This window comes from Schistocerca americana, chromosome 4 (assembly GCF_021461395.2).
Source record: "Schistocerca americana isolate TAMUIC-IGC-003095 chromosome 4, iqSchAmer2.1, whole genome shotgun sequence".
NCBI classification, from domain to species: Eukaryota; Metazoa; Arthropoda; class Insecta; order Orthoptera; family Acrididae; genus Schistocerca; species Schistocerca americana.
Genome location: NC_060122.1, coordinates 783,733,139 through 783,750,410, shown reverse-complemented (window position 1 = coordinate 783,750,410; position 17,272 = coordinate 783,733,139). Strand labels below are relative to the sequence as shown.

General features: G+C 38.6%; 1 protein-coding gene across 1 annotated transcript in view; it reads right to left on the bottom strand.

Moving 5' to 3' along the window:
• Positions 1 to 16,036, bottom strand: part of LOC124612459 (chromosome-associated kinesin KIF4) — a 300,348-nt gene extending 284,312 nt beyond the window's left edge. The window contains exon 1 of the mRNA XM_047140687.1: positions 15,937 to 16,036. Within this exon, the coding sequence (XP_046996643.1) occupies positions 15,937 to 15,954 (18 nt within the window). The 5' untranslated portion in view covers positions 15,955 to 16,036. The remainder of the gene's footprint in view (positions 1 to 15,936) is intronic.
• Between the last annotated feature and the right edge of the window lie 1,236 nt (positions 16,037 to 17,272).

The window sequence follows — 17,272 nt, the reverse complement described above, 5'->3', positions numbered from 1 at the left end:
TGCTGCTTATGTCGCTGCAAAGCTCACCAATGCTCTATAATTGCCTCAGCGATTTCCGGTGCCCACCAAGGGACTGTCTTTCACTAGGGGCACTCTAAACAGCAAGGGATTGCATTTTCTACTACAGAAATGATTGTGGGCGGTACATGCTCAACCATCACATCCCTGTTACCAAGTGGGGGAGAGGCAACGGTGACATCAAAGGTGAAAGTTTCCCCGTCCGCCTTGTTTAAAGCCCATCTGGGCAGGCATCGTGGGCCTGACGCCGGGGCAGTGATAGGAAGGTGGGGAATCGGTCACTACCACACAGGTCGTCACATGCTCTCCAGCGGATAGACGGGGAAGTCCTGGGCTGCAAATTGATAAATCAATGGCCAAGTAACTACCTTGAGCCACGCTGAAATGAATGGCAGCCCTAGTATTTAAGAGGCAGAGGTTGAACCGAGACAGTAAAGTTTTGACATCTCTGCCTCTGCCAGTAAGCGTGGTGTCACCCCACAAGGGGTTATGGGAGTTGAAATCTCCCAAAAGTAGGGTAGGTTTAGGGAGTAGATCAATCAGTGCAGCTATTACATTGAGGGGTACTGCATCATCTGGAGGAAGATATATACTGCAGACAGTTATTTCCTGTGTCGTCCATATTCAGACAGCCACAGCTTCAAGACGGGTTTGAAGCGGCACAGTTCACTACAGACTGAGTTTAGGACATGAATGCAAACTCCACCTGACACTCAATTATAGTCACTACAGTTCCTGTAATATCCCTTATAGTTGTGGAGGGCCGGGGTCCGCATTGCCAGGAACCAGGTTTCCTGGAGGGCAATGCAGAAAGCAGGTGTAAAGCTTAACAGCTGCCGTAGCTCAGCCAGGCGCTGGAGAAAACTGCCACAATTCCACTGGAGGATGACATCAGGAGACTGGGAAGGCATGGAACACACAATGAGGCAGATTACACCTCAGGATCACCTGTTGCCACCGACTTATTGCCTGACCAATCTATATCCATTGTGTTTTGAGGGTCTGGCGAGAGCCAGGTCCTCAGCATATGCCATAATCTCCACCCCATCCTCAGACACAGAGCTTGTAGGTAGCAGTGGTGTAGGTGCCACGGCAAATTCCTTGCTCTTGGGGGGTCTTCTTTTCCGATTTCTCGTGCTGTTTCTTGAGTTTCCTTGGCTGGGAGGACTTCACTGAATCAGCCTCTGGGACTGATGATGAGTGTGAAGCCCTACGACCAGCTGTTTTTGGGTTCTTCAGCCACTTGCAGGTGTCATCTTTCCCACTAGCAGAAACCCAGGAAGGGAGTGACTCGAGGGACCCCTTCCTATGGAGAGGAGCCGAAGAAGACTTAGGCTTCTCTGTCTCTGAAGTGGGGACTGAAATTCCCGATGGTTGGTGGGGTGTTGCTCCCGAAGAGGGAGGTGCAGGAGCAACAGGGAGGGAAGTGCCCCCCCCCCCAATCAAGGGGGCAGGTGTGATGTGAGACGGGCAAGTGCAGCCCTAGTACGAGAACACATCAAGGTCACTAGACTGGAACTCAACAAGAACACTGGAAGCCTGCTTTCTCTACACCCCCAATTGGCTTCCTGTATCCCAGAACACACCTGTGACTGGATAGAAGGCAATACCTTTGCCAATGGTGAATTGTCATAGAAGAAAGCCACTGAAAGGCAGCGCAAGAAATTCCTTCAACTTCCAAAAATGTGACAACAGAAAGAAAAACAATCACCCAACAAGGTGATTAATCTAACAAACAAGGAACTGGATGGGCCAATACAAGAGGTGCTGTCCAAGGGCCTAAACTTGGCACCAGTTCCAAGGACCCAGCCGAAAAGGGATATCATAAGTGGGGTAGAGCAAGCCATATGGAGACTACCTGAAGAGGTTGGAAAAGAAGTAAGAAGAGACATTTGCAAAGTGCTACACAAAGCAAAGATGCCAAAGAATAACATTTCGGCAGCAGAACACAGGGCAATACGGGCACTCAGGGAGGAACGGGACACAGTAGTCTTGGCAGAGGACAAAAGGAACGTGACGGTGCTGCTTAAATCAGAAGAATATTGGCAAAAAATCTATGCCCTCCTGCAGGATCCTGCCTACAAACAACTAGGGAAGAACCCCACCACCACAGTGACTTGCAAGACCATTGAGATGCTCAACAACTCAGGACTAGGGAAGAATATCATCACGAAGTTGTACCCGAGGGTACCGGCACCACCACATCTCTATAGCCTCCCAACGGTCCACAAAGAAGGCGTCCGATTATGACCTATTTTGAACACTATTATCTCGCCGACATATGGTATTTCTAAGCATTTATCACAGATGCTAAAACCCTTGGTGGGTTACGGTCCACACCAGGTGAAAAACTCTGCTGAGTTTGTAAAGATACTACAGGGCATGCAGTTGGAAAATGAAGACTTACTAGTCAGCTTCGATGCGACATCCTTATGCACATGAGTACCAATAGAAAACTCTCTGGCTTTACTCGAAGAACACTTTGAGGATGATATCATCAAGCTTTTTCACCATGTGCTCCCCTAGCACCAGGCATAGCTGACCTATACGTGGAGCACTTCGAAAAGCTAGCACTGGACACTGCTAAACACAAGCCAAAAGCCTTTTACAGGTACGCTGATGATACTTTTGTAGTTTGGCCACATGGCAGGAACAAATTGCTGAAGTCCCATCAACACCTCAATAGTATACACGGAAATATCAAATTTACCATGGAGATAGAAGAGAACAGAAGCTTACCCTTTCTGGATATCCTGATCACAAGAAACATGGACAGCATGCTGGGACATACAGTGTACAGAAAGAAAACACACACGGACCTTTATCTTTATGCCAACAGCTGCCACCACCCTGCGCAACGCAATTCTGTACTCAACTCCTTAGTGCACAGGGTCAGGTCCATCTGTGACAGGGCAAGTTTGCGAGGAGAATTGCAACACCTCAAGGACACCTTCAAGAAAAATGGATACAGTGAGATACAAATAAGGAGAGCTCTGAAGACCAACCTCAAGAAGAGAGACCGGATGACGAAGTAATGGGCTGTGCGTTCTTGTCATACGCGGGTCCTCCAGCAGCCAAGATCGCGATAATTCTCAAGAAACAAAGTGAAGACCGTTTTCCGGACAGCGGGAAAAATTAAAGACCTTCTCGGTTCAACCAAGGATCCACTGGGTCTGACAACACCTGGTGCGTACAAGATCAGATGCGAATGTGGGATATAATATATATAAGACAGACGCAGCGTTGCATCTCACAGCGCCACAATGAACACATCAGGCATGTACGCTTGGGTCAGACCAACAAATCTGCTGTGGAGGAACATAGTATTGACAAGAAGCACACCTTCGATTTCGAGGACAGAAAGAAAATATGCAGTACAAATGGATTTTGGGACTCAGTAATCAAAGAGTCCATAGAAATACCGTAACACGACAACCTAATCAACCGCAACAGTGGCTACCATCTCAGCACAGCCTGGGAGCCTGCAATCAGGAAAATCAGAGAAGAATGTTCCATTCCACCAAGGGCCACAGACAGAGCAGACAGAGACGGACACCTGGACACGAAACCCGCACACGGAGCCTGGTCAGAGTTACACATGATAAAGAGAGATTATCCTTTAACATAAAACCAAACTATTGATTGTTTAGCAATTCTGCAGAGTTACTCTCCATACGTCACTAAGTCTCATGGTCTCTTCCTTCCTATTAAAATTATGCCTTTGCTTATGTATTTCAGTGGCTTCTCTACATAGCTGTGGATAATAGTTCATCATCATGGATAAAATTTTTGTTTCAGGAAACTTCACTTTGTGACTTCCTGACTGAAGAGCACACCCTGCTACAACTGATTTCTCTATTTTCCCTAGTCAGCAGACTTTTGTGTTCCTTTAGCTGTATATTCATGCTTCACCTGGTTGTTCCAATATAAACTGTACCAAATGTACATGGAATTTTATATACTCCACATATGGACAGAAGAGTGTGTTTATCCCTTACAGATTGGAGAGCCAGATCTATTTTCTTTGCTGGTCTAAAAACCATTCTAATGTCTTCTTTCTATAAAATCTTTCTGATCTGCTACTATTTTAATAAAAGTGAGAGAAACTGTATTCTTCCATCATAGTTTTTCATGCTTGTCCTTCAGCCTTTCGTTATTTGGTTGTAGAATTCTGTTTACTTCCTTCCTCAAGTAATCATTTTTCTCAAAAGCCTGCTCTAGATGTTTTAATTTGGGCCCAGATATTCCAGTGTGCAAATTCTTTTAGCTCTAACGACAGGACTTAATGACACCTCCTTTGTTGTGTATGGTGATTAGGGTTCTTATGTAATTATCTGTCAGAGCGCATTACTTTTCAAAAAATATTATGTTCCAAACTTTGATCGGTCTGTCATAAGTAAAACATTCAAGAAAAGTATTTTGTTGTCATTTTCTAGTATCTGGATTTTTGGATTTATATTATTTACATAGAAAACCAAAGAATTCGTTCAAAGCTTATTACCACGTGGCCAGACCACAAACATGTCATCCACAAACCAATACCAAGAAGATGGTTTCTTATTTACTTTTTCCAAAGCTGACTGTCCGAATTTCTCTATAAAGTCAAGTCATTTAACTCTAAACCAAGCTAAAACTTATTTCATTCATTTCTGATATACCTCAAAATGTGGCTGTACATATCATGCTGTTGATGGATGCACTGAAAAATGACAAAACAGCATCTTTCAAGAAGTAAGGAGTATTACTGGAATAATATTCTGTTGCAAAAAGTGAATCCTGCACATTGAATTCATGTGTAAAGCTTATTTCAATCTTCTACACTCTTACAGTTAAATATGAATTCAACTATTTGGAAAACTATCCCACACATACTACAATGCTTAAGCATATCTACAAGAATGTGTGTTTTACATGAACAAAAACCTTTGAGAGATTAAAGAAAATCCCAATGGGTAATGTCCAGGTATTCAGAGATTTAATATTTGATCAGTGAAAGCACATATAGAATCTTCTGTTGAAAATGCCTTTCTGGAAACAAAACTGACATTTTTTTTAGTACTTTATCTTTACAGATACGTGAAGTTACTCTTTAATACAATAACTTTCCAAGAATTTTGGATACAGCTGTCAGAAGTGTTATTGGGTGGGGGTGGGGGTGGTGGTAGTTGGCATCAGACCTATCCCCCTTGTTATGCAATGTGATTGCAGTAACATAGCATTTATATTTCCTCATGGTGCAAAAAGGAATTTATGTTTTAAATGTTTGTATGACAAAAACCATCCAATAAAATTTACGTATCATTCTGGGACCAGAGTTAAGTGCTGTTTTATTTTATAGATCTAAATTTTGATGCCTAAAATAAACAAAGCACTTCCTCTTAGCACTTGCTACAGCCCATGCCGGCTTAATCCAGCACTGTTTCCAACCAAGCATTTTCTCCATCTGCCATAGTAACAGTGGTCCCATACACATATCTCTAAAGTCTCTCCATCAGAACGTTGTTACTAGCAGTGCATAAATGCATGGTTCAGTACTGTCCCTGGAAACTGTCCTCACTGTACTGTAACTGTGTTACAAGAAATTTTCATACAATTTCATCTCCTACAAAAAAAACAAAGATGATGTTAACAGCCCGTATTTTATGGGGCACCCATCTGTACAGCTCCTCAGGAGTAAGATGTAGTTCTATGGTGATGTAGCAATGTAGCTTCCAATCCAGTTCTTCTGGCTCGGAGTTTTACAGTTCCTCCAATACCATCACAGAGGCTTTTTTTCCACAGCATGAAGCAAAAATGTGCCATTTTGCTTCAATCCCAAATTCTTCTTGATAGTAAATCAGATTTGTGAGCTGCTTGTAATTTCTGTACTGCAGTGTAGCAGTGAGGGCAGTTCCATGAACATGATGCATTTCCAGTCACTGCTATTACCACCACTCCAAGGAACAGTCAACAGATGCCAATGGGAACCTGTTATGTCACATAGAAAAAATTATTTGTTGGAAGAGTGGCAAGTGGGACAGTATGTGGTTTTCAAATACAACAATATTGGTACATAGAACACTGTTTTGTGTCATGTGAATTAAAAGAACTTGAAAGTAACTGGGCACCTCATGGTGAATCACAATTCCTTTCATTGCCCAGTAGGGAAGATGCTGTTTAGGTCCCCTCTCCAGGGTGCATTTCCGATCATTACGACCACAATCACATTACATGTTTTTATGAACTTGACAATAAATCCAATGAAAAGACCTTATCTCTCACCTGTAGGTGAACTTATTTCAGTTTTGGATTGAAATGTCAAGGAAAACAATGATATATGACGTGTGATCATAAAGTAATGGGAATTTTTGTTTATCTTAAAGAATCTTTATTCATCAACAACAGCTTTTTCCCCTTCAAAGTAATTCCCCTCAGGTGTAACAATTGTTCCAGCACTTCAAATCCTGGAACCATTTCTGGAACTCACTTCTTGTCATGGTGTTCAAAAACTTCAGCGATCCTATTTTTATCTCATCAATGGTGGCAAAACAGTATTCTTTCATGGATTTCTTCATCCTTGAGACAAGAAAGAAGTCGCAGGGAGCCATGTCCAATGAGTAGGGTGGATGAGGCAATGTAACTGTTCTCTTTTTTGCCAAAAAATAAAGAACAAGCGTTGAGGTGTGAGTGGGGATATCATCATGATGCAGTTTTCACGAGTGGTTTTGCCACAATTCTGGTCATTTTCTTCATATTGCTTCACACAAAAGGCACATAACTTCCAGGTAGTACTTTTTATTGGCCCTACGGCCATAAGGCAGGAACTCACAATGCACTTATGCCATTGCAATTGAGAACAGTGAAGAACCTACAAATGTGATCAAGCTTGTCGATTTTTTTTTGTCTTGGCTCTTTGGGTAGTTTCCATTGGGACAACTGGTCCTTGGTTTCGATGTCATACTTGTGTTTTGTCACCCGTCTTTGAAAGCTCTGACTCTGTTGTCAACTTCATTCAGCAATTCCTGAGCAATGTCCACGTGACATTTTCAGTCCTTAAACAATTCCGGAATGAACTTTGTTGCTATATGTTTCATGATAGAACATCTGAAAAAACTGCACGACATGAGCCAAAGGATATGCCAACATTATCAGCAACTTCTCTGCTAGTGATTCAGTGATTTTCCAGAACAATTTTCTTTACTACTTCCACAGTGTCGCCATTAATTGACGTGCTAGGGCACCCCGGGCAGTTGTTGTCTTCAACAACTTTTCAACCCTCTTTGAAACATTTACACCTCTTTTAAACTGTTCTCACATTCATAGTAGATTTGCCAAAATATTTCAAATGTGGTGCTGAACTTCACTCAATTTTTCAAGCAAAATTTAATGTAAATTCTCTGCTCCACCTACTTCGAAAGTAAAAATTTGCCAAGCACTCAAACATGTGTAACCTTTTCGACTGCCAACAGTCAACTAAATATTCAAAAGAGCTGAAAATGCAAGCATACACGAGGAATGTGCGTACCAAAAACAAAAAAATGTATAAAACTCACAAAATTAAAAAAATACCCATACGTGAGTTTTAAAAATACAGCTTCCTTCTTTACATCGAATTTGTTTATGACACTGTTCACTGTAGAATCTTTGTATCTACATATACTGGTATATAACTGCTTGTATATTTTATTTTATTTCATTTCATTTATCACATTTTTACAGAAACAGAATAACGATATCACCACTTTTACGGACCCAAGCTATCTCTTGATTCTTTACATGTTTTACAATGAAACAAAGTACACATTAACAAAATGATTGGCAAATGTTTTCAGCTCTCACCTGTTTCCTGTTCTGAACTAATGGTCAACCACATATTTCAGGAACTTTTTTTTTTCTTTCTCCTTCAAAGAATACAGATGGCTTTGAATTGCAAATTCCCTGTAGTGCTCAGAGTCTATGTTGTGTAAGTAGCGCTTCCATTTTATTGTTTGAGTTAGGATATTCTCCTTTGCACCTACAATTGCTACTAGATATGTAAACAATTCAGTAAAAATCAAGTTATCTACAACACCCCCAAACTTGACATTTTTTTCTGATGGTGTTATCTTCATATTACGGAAGGAACTTATTTGCAATGCGAAATGCTTTTCATTATTCCTTATGCTTGATATTAGGGCTAAAGAGTGTTCCAGACAAAGTGATGTCTCACTGTGCCCCTTACAAAGAATTTTTAAAAATAAAAAATTTAAAGCACAGCAACGAAAAAGTGTTTAACATTTTTCGTAAAAAACGACATATCTTACTCTTTATACAGCCTTTTATACATCAAATCAAGTTAGTGGCCTAAAGAACTGAGGTGCGTAGGTTAAATTACCACTAAGTACTAGATTCCAAAAACTGGAAAATTAGATACACACACACCTTTAAGCCTTCAAATCTGAATTTAGCAAAAATGGTTACAGTTAGGACAGCACTATTTGTCATTTCTACTGTTACGACGTGTAGGTATACATAGAATGACCCAAACTTCAGATAAAGTTACAGTTGATAAAACACTCATAATGACCTACACCTGTTATGTTACTGCAGAGTGTTCACTCAGTTTATTGAAGCTATTTTGTGCAAAAAATCAAAGTAAAATAAGAATTTTATGCTTCCTAGAGCAGAAATGTGTCCAAAATGCAGAACTCCACATTTACCTGTTCAGATAGCAGCTAGCTTCTAGCTGCCAGTGGCCACTCTACAGCACGTAAACTCATGCATAAACGCTCAGATCTTGACACAGCCATGAGCTCTTTTGTGGGGAACTTTTGTTATAAATTGTGGATTAGGCAAATAAACTTCAAGGGCCTGTCAGACATATCTTTAGCAGACAGCTGAAATACCGTTTAAAAAATAAAGGAACTAGCGGTGTGTTTACACTGAGTGAAATTTATCATTAGACTACAAGCCTATACAGCACTGTAATAGATCCAGAGAAGACAATACTTCCTCCAGACACTTCCACATCCTACAGTGTTGCCAGAATGTGCATATGACCACTTAGAATTATGAGAGGTAGTCAGTTTTATTGGCACTTCAAGTCGACAATAACAGCCCCTGCAGCAGCAGGCTGGCAAGTTTTATTTCAGACTGTTCACACACAACAAAATCAGTGCAGAAAGAAAGTTGTGAGAATCATCTTTCAATGAATGATGTAAAGGTGTCTTATCACCCACATTATTTAATATACACACAATGTCAAAGATATTGAAAAATAATGTATTGCATCATTATAAGGTTAATAATAAAGTTATAAATATACTCCTATTTTCAGATGATCAAATGATCTTAGTAGTCTACAGGGACAAATTACAGAGAGCAGTTTAGCCCTTGTGCTAAGTAGTAAATGATAAGACAACATCTATAACTACTTTAAGGTAGGGCGTTCCATGGTAAGGAAAACTGAAAAGAAACAGTAATTAATCAAAAACTGCTAGAACAAATAAATACTTTCAAATACTTAGGATGCGAGATCTCATATTACATCCACTGATCATGAAAAGAAATTGCAAAAAATTTCAGCTGTTGGCAGGTATTACAAATGGCACTTAAAGTTAGGAACTTTGAATAATGTCATGGCAGTACCAGTTCTAATGTATGGGTCAAGGATGAACCAACCGCCCGTCATTGGAAGCGGACTGGAGCAGCAGAGATGACTCTGAAGACAGCTACCTGGTTATAAACTCATAGGGTAAAGACTAATGAAATTAAATTGAAATGGGCATCAAAAGCATATTTTAAAAAACATTTGAGTAGGGACAGAAATGGCATGAACACATTCAAAACATCTCAAAATACTTTAATTAATTTGCAAAATATACATCTCAAGGGGAACTAAACTTTGGCCATCCTAAAAAGAGAAGAAATCAGCTGAAGTCTACTTGAAACTGAAAGAGGCAATGATGTGTAAACCAAAACAGGACATGATAACATGGCATCACACTTTACACATATGAACATACAAATAATTCTGAATGTATTTTGTTGCAGAAATGTGTAACTAATTGGAACAACTATGTAAATTAGGAGATTTTGGCCAGGGACAAACTAAATGTGACAATCGCAATAATGAAGACATAAAACAAATACATACATAAAAAAATCAAGCTACATGAACCTCAATCAACAAAACCACAATAAAAAAAATCAAGAAACCCAGAATCTGAAATTTCACTTTACTTGTACTGCTGTAACGGAAGGAAAGAAGATTGGGTATAACGTCCCATCGACATCATCACTGAGATGGATGAGGAAGGAAATCAGCCAAACGCTATGAAAGGAATCATCCTGGCATCTGCCTGGAGCAATTAAGGGAAATACTGGAAAACCTAAATCCGGATGGCCAGACGTGGGTTTGAACCGTCGTCATCCTAAATGCAAGTCCAGTGTAGCTGAAACTAAGTCCTTGATACAAAGACCCCACACAGATAAAAAAAAAAAATGTTATTGGAAATTTTGCTTGACCTATTTAGTTCAACAAAATCAATGATATCACGAAACTCTACACAGCTCAACAAAGCTGGTACTGAACACTTCATTTTCCCTGTTAGGTAAAACAAACTTCACAATACCACAACACTAAACTGCCTCACGTACCTAATACTGAAATCTACCCTTACCACTGTAAGAAAAAAACTTCACGAAACCTAACAGTCACAGTCCAAAATCATTACCTACAAATGACACCACAACCAAAAATTCATGAATAAAATTGCATTAACACAAATTTCAAAATACAACAGAATTATGCAATCAACGAGTTAAAGCAGAAATAGATCAACATCTCTCGAATGGCCAGCCCAGAATTCTCAAACCAAATGTACCCCCAACAGCAAAAACACATCATACCGACAATACCAAAGACAAAAACAAATCTATTGCCCATTACTGCCAACATCACACTAAGTTACTAATTCTTAAAAACAGTGCAAAAGCTGTCCGATGAATCACTAACACACTCAAAAAATTTAGTAACAAACATCCCATACTAGAAAGTGTCATCGCATATTCCAAAACAGTCACTGCAAGCATAACCTGTTTCAAATACACCACACCACCATAGCATCACACAACACAGTATAGGTAAACAATGGGTCACTGCAGAGTTGTGGTAATGTAAACAGCAGTTATAGCAGGAGCACTGAAAACACTTCCTTATGCCATCAGCAATTAACACATGGGAAGGTTTCAGATATTGTGTTTTTAGATAAAATTACAGCTGATCTAAACCTGAAGCTTCTATGCCTCCACAAGTTGATACTTTGTTCAGATGGCTGTAAATTTTGGACAAACCAAGTTGAAACTTGGCACAGAGGCTGATGGAAATGGCCATAAAGGCGTTTGCCATTCCCACTCATTCCCATCAGCCACTGAGTCAAGTGCCATTTTGGTTTTTGTGAATAGTACTTGCAAATTAAAAACACTAGTAAATCCTAACCAATGTGTATTTCATGCACAAACTATTTTAAGTGGATATAGACTGGTTATTCTTCGTTACATCTCACAGTAAAGTTGTGAAGAATGCTTTTGATGGAGCAATACAGAGAAGAGTGTAGAATCTGGTGAAATACAGAAATTTTTTTCTTGGCTGTACAGAAGATTTTTATAAAAGCGCAAAACTATATCAATCGCTGTTACTCCACAATCATTGTCCAATCATCAAAGTGCAAAACCTCAAACAAAAACCGTATCTTATGTTCTCAAAGACGAAATAGATTCTGAAAATACAAATCTTAGATTAAGGTGAAACTCACTCCTCACATTCGAAAATTTAATTTCTTTCACCTTACGAGAAACATGGCATTGTTGTTGCAACAAAATCTAAGTCTGATACGACAAATTATCTTCTCATAATTTAGAATCCAATCATTCAAAGACTTGTTGCCGTTTGATAAGTATTGATTTTTCTGAGTAATCAGATGCCACACAACATACCTGAAACAGGCACTAACAAGAATGTGGATCCTTATCCAAGAAATAGCAGAATCATTTTCACTGGAAATTTTAAGTGTGTGAGTTTAAAACAATTTCTACACCATTTGCAAAAGTGCTGCAGAAAACAAATAACATAAGGTGTTGTCTGTAAAACCTATTTCAAAAGAGAAGCGTTTACTTGTACCAAATGAAGGTGACACTGGGGTTGAAACTGATTAAATTTTAAAACTATTAAATTAACCAAAGATAAATCAAAAAGCAACAGATGTTACAACAGATTTGTTTAAAATTGGGATCTGTAATTGTCTTGCAAAATAATTTATCTTAATTTTCAACTGAAAAATGTAATATAAAAAACTGTAAACAAATAACATTCAATATTCAAGTTGTAAAATTCATGTACCGTAGTCTTAATTTGGCAAGATTTCAAGTTCTAGGTTCAATTACTGCATGCCTAGAGTATTTCACTTTTCATTTGGCTAGCTTCATTTTCCATGGATCATTTGCACAATCAATCATTTTGATGTGGAACAAGTCATTTCATATTCATATTGCAAATTTGTAAATATGTTTTCTTAATGAACAATTGAGTTTTTTTTCCTTTTATTTTAAAAAATACAAATGTGATTTAGAAATTTCTACCCATCACCTTCTGCAAATTGCAATGAATAGAAATAATTCTATGGAATAGAAGTTGTCAAGAAGAAACTCAGTTTGTTTTCAAATTTTACTTTGCTGTTTGTCACACATTTTGTATCATTGGGTTACAAAACTGTGCACACATTTTTGTGCTAAAGACAACCTAAATGTGGTGTAGTATCATGTTTTCTTTCCTTTATTGTTACATACATCATTGGATTATTTACAACAAACTTCACAATGTAATAAATACACTGTGAAGCAGCAGTCAGAATGCCGAACCCCTTAATAGATGTCTACAAGATGATGGGTGAGCACATTATTTCTACAACATGCTTTTGAGCAATAAAAACTTCCTTTCTTAAAGTTGAATTACCCCAGAGCATTATTCCAAATATTACCAAATGAAAATATGCAAAAATATCCAGGATGGAATGTAACAATATTAGGAGAAAGAAAGTTGCTACTCACCATATAATGAAGATGCTAAGTTGCGGATAGGCACAACAAAAATACTCTCTCAAAGCTTTCAGCCATTAAGCCCTTCATCAACAATAGACACACATATGTGCACACACACACACAACTGCACTCTCAGGCACCACTGAGTGTGAAGTCTCTCTCTCTCTCTCTCTCTCTCTCTCTCTCTCTCTCTCTCTGTGTGTGTGTGTGTGTGTGTGTGTGTGTGTGTGTGTGTGTGTGTGTGTGTGTGTGTGTGTGTGTGTGAGAGGCTAGTAGAAACTTTCCTTCTCGTAATATAATTTACTGATTTGTGTCTCCAAGATCTGCAATGATTCTAAGTATAAATGAGACTGAATTAAGTTGTTATACGAATTCAAAAATGTGCTTTTTCCTATTTCATTTCTCATCAATATGGACAACCAAAGAGTTACAACCCTATTTATTATTTCCTTACTGTGTCTTGCATATAACATTAGTACAGTAGGCCTACCTCTAGACGTGAAGAATTGAATGTCTAGTCTTTTCAAAATTGGGATCGGACCATTCACAGAAAACTTCTATTAACAATGCTTTCATTTCTTCTGTTTCTGTATGAATGCTTGGATTGATTACAATACTAGTGTCATATGCAGAAAAAAAATCCGCTTGTTGGGTTTTAAATGGGAGATCATTTAAACCTAAGAGGAACAATAGTGGACCTAAAACTGGGCCTGTTGAAACCCAATACGTGATTACTCCCCAGTCAGTCCCTGGACTACACTGGTTGAATTTAAAATACATCATTCTATAGTATATCAATATAAGAAGTCTGTAGTTTAAATAAATTCACAGAATTTCTGGAACCTATACTTCCATGTATAGCTTAAGTTAATTTAAATGTCCCATCCAGAACCTTCAATTGTCTGGTTTAAATCTAATTTCTTTTACGAGTTATCTTTAATTTTACACAGTCAACTGTCTGAATGCATTATTTAGAAACAAGATGTGTGTACCAAGTACCAACTTTAATGAAAAATGAATGATTTTTCACATACAGCACTAGGAAAGATTCACATCTCCCAATTCTCCAGAAAGTGTATGACATGAAGAAAAAGTGATCTTTGCTGGTTACATTATCACAGTCATGGCTAAAGTTACATATTTGACCAACCCCTGCACCATCCCACCAAAAAACTTCGTTGTTGTGACAGACTGATCCACAGCACAGTGTGGTCTTGGTTAGATTGGAAGTTGGCAATTTGATTGAGAGTTAGTGAAGCCAATGAATGTGAAAGCATAAAATCTGGCAGTAGAGAAGTACACTGTTTATGTCAATGCCATATTGAAAATACAAAGCATGGTCCAAATAAAACACCAGAAATCCTAACAGAGAAGACAAACGAAATCCTTAAGGATGTCAGTATATAATAATCAAAACTGAACATAAGGAAAACAAACACCATGCAAGTTTGCATTAAGAGATATATAAAAAGTTTACAACAAGCACTGACGATAAACACAAAGTTTTCAGGATGAAAATATATCGTTAGTTATCGAAGGAGTACACAAAAATACTGCCAGAGGGATTGTCATCAGCATATTGTGCTCCTAGGGTTGTGCCATCAGTTTGAAGTAACCAATGACTTGTGACATACCGTTCCTGATGATGATGAAGTCCCATACTCTGTGACGGAGCGTAGGTGAACGATGCGGGAGACCTGCACCGCCGTACTAGGCAAGGTCCTAGTGGAGGTGGTTTTTTTTTTTTTTTTTTTTTTTTTTTTTTTTTTTTTTTTTTTTTAAATGGATGCTCTTACTATGTCACGAAGTACTCTGTCGTGCATATAATGAACACCATAGTGTTTCCCTATTATTTCTATACACAATCATGGAACAAGGGCCAGACTGAACTTACCGACGAAAAACAAAGTCAAATCAGCTTTTCATCACTATTTAAAATTTTGTAATTATTAATTACATCTCGCTGATGAGACAGCTAAAACATATTTCAAAAGTAATGCACAGCAGTGGTTGGTAACGAAAGCGGGCAACTGTACCATCATATACCATTGATACACTTGAACAAAATTTAGCTGTTTTACGAGGAAATCCTGTTCCAAGACCGATAGCGCATGGTCTTACTGTCTTATTCTAAAGAGATCGGGGAGAGGGGGGATGTTTTCCGCGTCCCGACTGAGTGCAGTGATATACTATGATTTATAAATTACCTGCCGCAAACTGTGCATGATCAATACTACATTGTACAACAGGGATCAACCAAATGAAGCATTTAAGTTACGACACTCTCAAATTAGGTAGGATAGTTTGCTCCGGCTTGCCATCCTGATCTGGATTTTCCTACATCATTTCTAGCAAATGCCGGGATGGATCCTTCAGCAAGGTCGCAGCCGACCACCTGTCCAGTCATCGTAAAAATATCCGTTTATATATATTCTACGTGTATGTATACTGGAGTTATCTAATATAACTGTATCACGATAAATCTTATTTGGGAGGTCCCCTGGATCAATAAATAAATATAAGGGTCACTTATCTTGCTTACTCATAGTTCACTGTATTAACACTAACGAAGCCATTTATTCATTTAATATGTCAACAAAAAATTGAAATTAGAAACATTTTAAGTATATCTGTACCTAGACATCTAACGACAACCCTGAGCAAATTTATCACCTTAAATCACGGCATCTATTATACAAATGGGCAAAAAAAAATCTTTACACTTGCATATGAGAAACATCTGTATGTACACAGCAAATGAACAGTTTAAATGTATCTAAATTTTGCGTTCATGAGATGCACTCCATTATTTGCTCATCTGGATACGTATTACAAGATACCATTTACTTTGCAAGTCTTTACCTTTTCTTCGACAGGCATATTACCCAAAACTTAAACACAACACGGCGCTAGCACTGAATTCGAAATTGAATTTCGTACGTTAACATTGCCCAAAGAAAATAGCACAGTGGGATTAGACAAGAATATCTCTGGAACAAATCACTCGCGAGTACAAAAGTCGGTTTCCGCAGGGAATGAAAACTTGCACATGAGTGAAAAACTGTTTCCGCAGAGAACGAAAACTTGCACATTCTTATATCTATCGCCGCACCACCCCAACAACCCGCCTGTGGAAACACCCTACTGATCGACTATCATGCTACCTGACAAGCAAATTTAAAAGCCGCTACTCTTATCGCACTCGATGAAAGGGAACGATAAAACATTCCATAATGAATTTCAAGTGGCGACGAGGCGGTAACCTCAAGGTTTCTGAAAAGAAAGTTTTTACATAGACTCTGGAGAAAGGACGGTAGCGTCGCCTGTCAACATCGGACATTAACTTATTTTTGCAGCTCTCACTTGTGGCACGAGATCCAGATAGGACTCACGCTCCACTCTTCCTCATTACACCTTGATTATTGATTGACTAACGGAATTTCTGTTGTAATGTGGACTTGATTTGTTCAAGATAAAAGGCGACAATGTGTATGAAACATTTATTTTGTTTACACTTCATCAGCCAATGAGAGCTCAAATTATGCACCAAAAGAGGGCACAAAAGCATTGAGAGCCAGCATGGCTGACTTAAAGGCGTGTTTTCACCGGAAAGAAATACAGTGCGGTGGGAAATCTTCCAGAAGCGTTCGTGGCTGCATACTGTCACGAATTTCCCAGGTTAAGATGAAGTTTCCTTTTGAGGACACCAGTGTGTCTGTTTCAGTGTTAGTTTCCCTGCGAGATGTAGCGTTTTTCAAGCAGCACAAGCAACAGCGCCAGTGGCAGTACGAAACTCCTGAGGCAAAAAGAATTTCCAGGTAATCACTATTTAATTTCGTATCATGAGATAGAATTTCGTAGTGTATATTTTCGTTAAAAATGTTTTGTACTATCAAATCACACTTTGCTCAGATAGCGGTATCAGAGCATTTGTTCAGATTTAGGTTTCATAGCGTGAGATCGGATTTCGTAGTGTACATTTTAGTAAAAACGTTTCTCAGTATCAAATCACCGTGTGTTCATTTTTCGAAGTATATTTTCGTAAAAAAGTTAGGTGGTATCAAATCTTTGCGTGTTCGGATTTCGAAGTTAAAAAAAGTGTCATAGTTTGTGCTCAGACTTATTAGCATTTCTTCAGATGTAAGAGTTAATTTTTGTTCCTTGTTGTTTCAGCATACATCCAGCAAAGCGTGGGTGA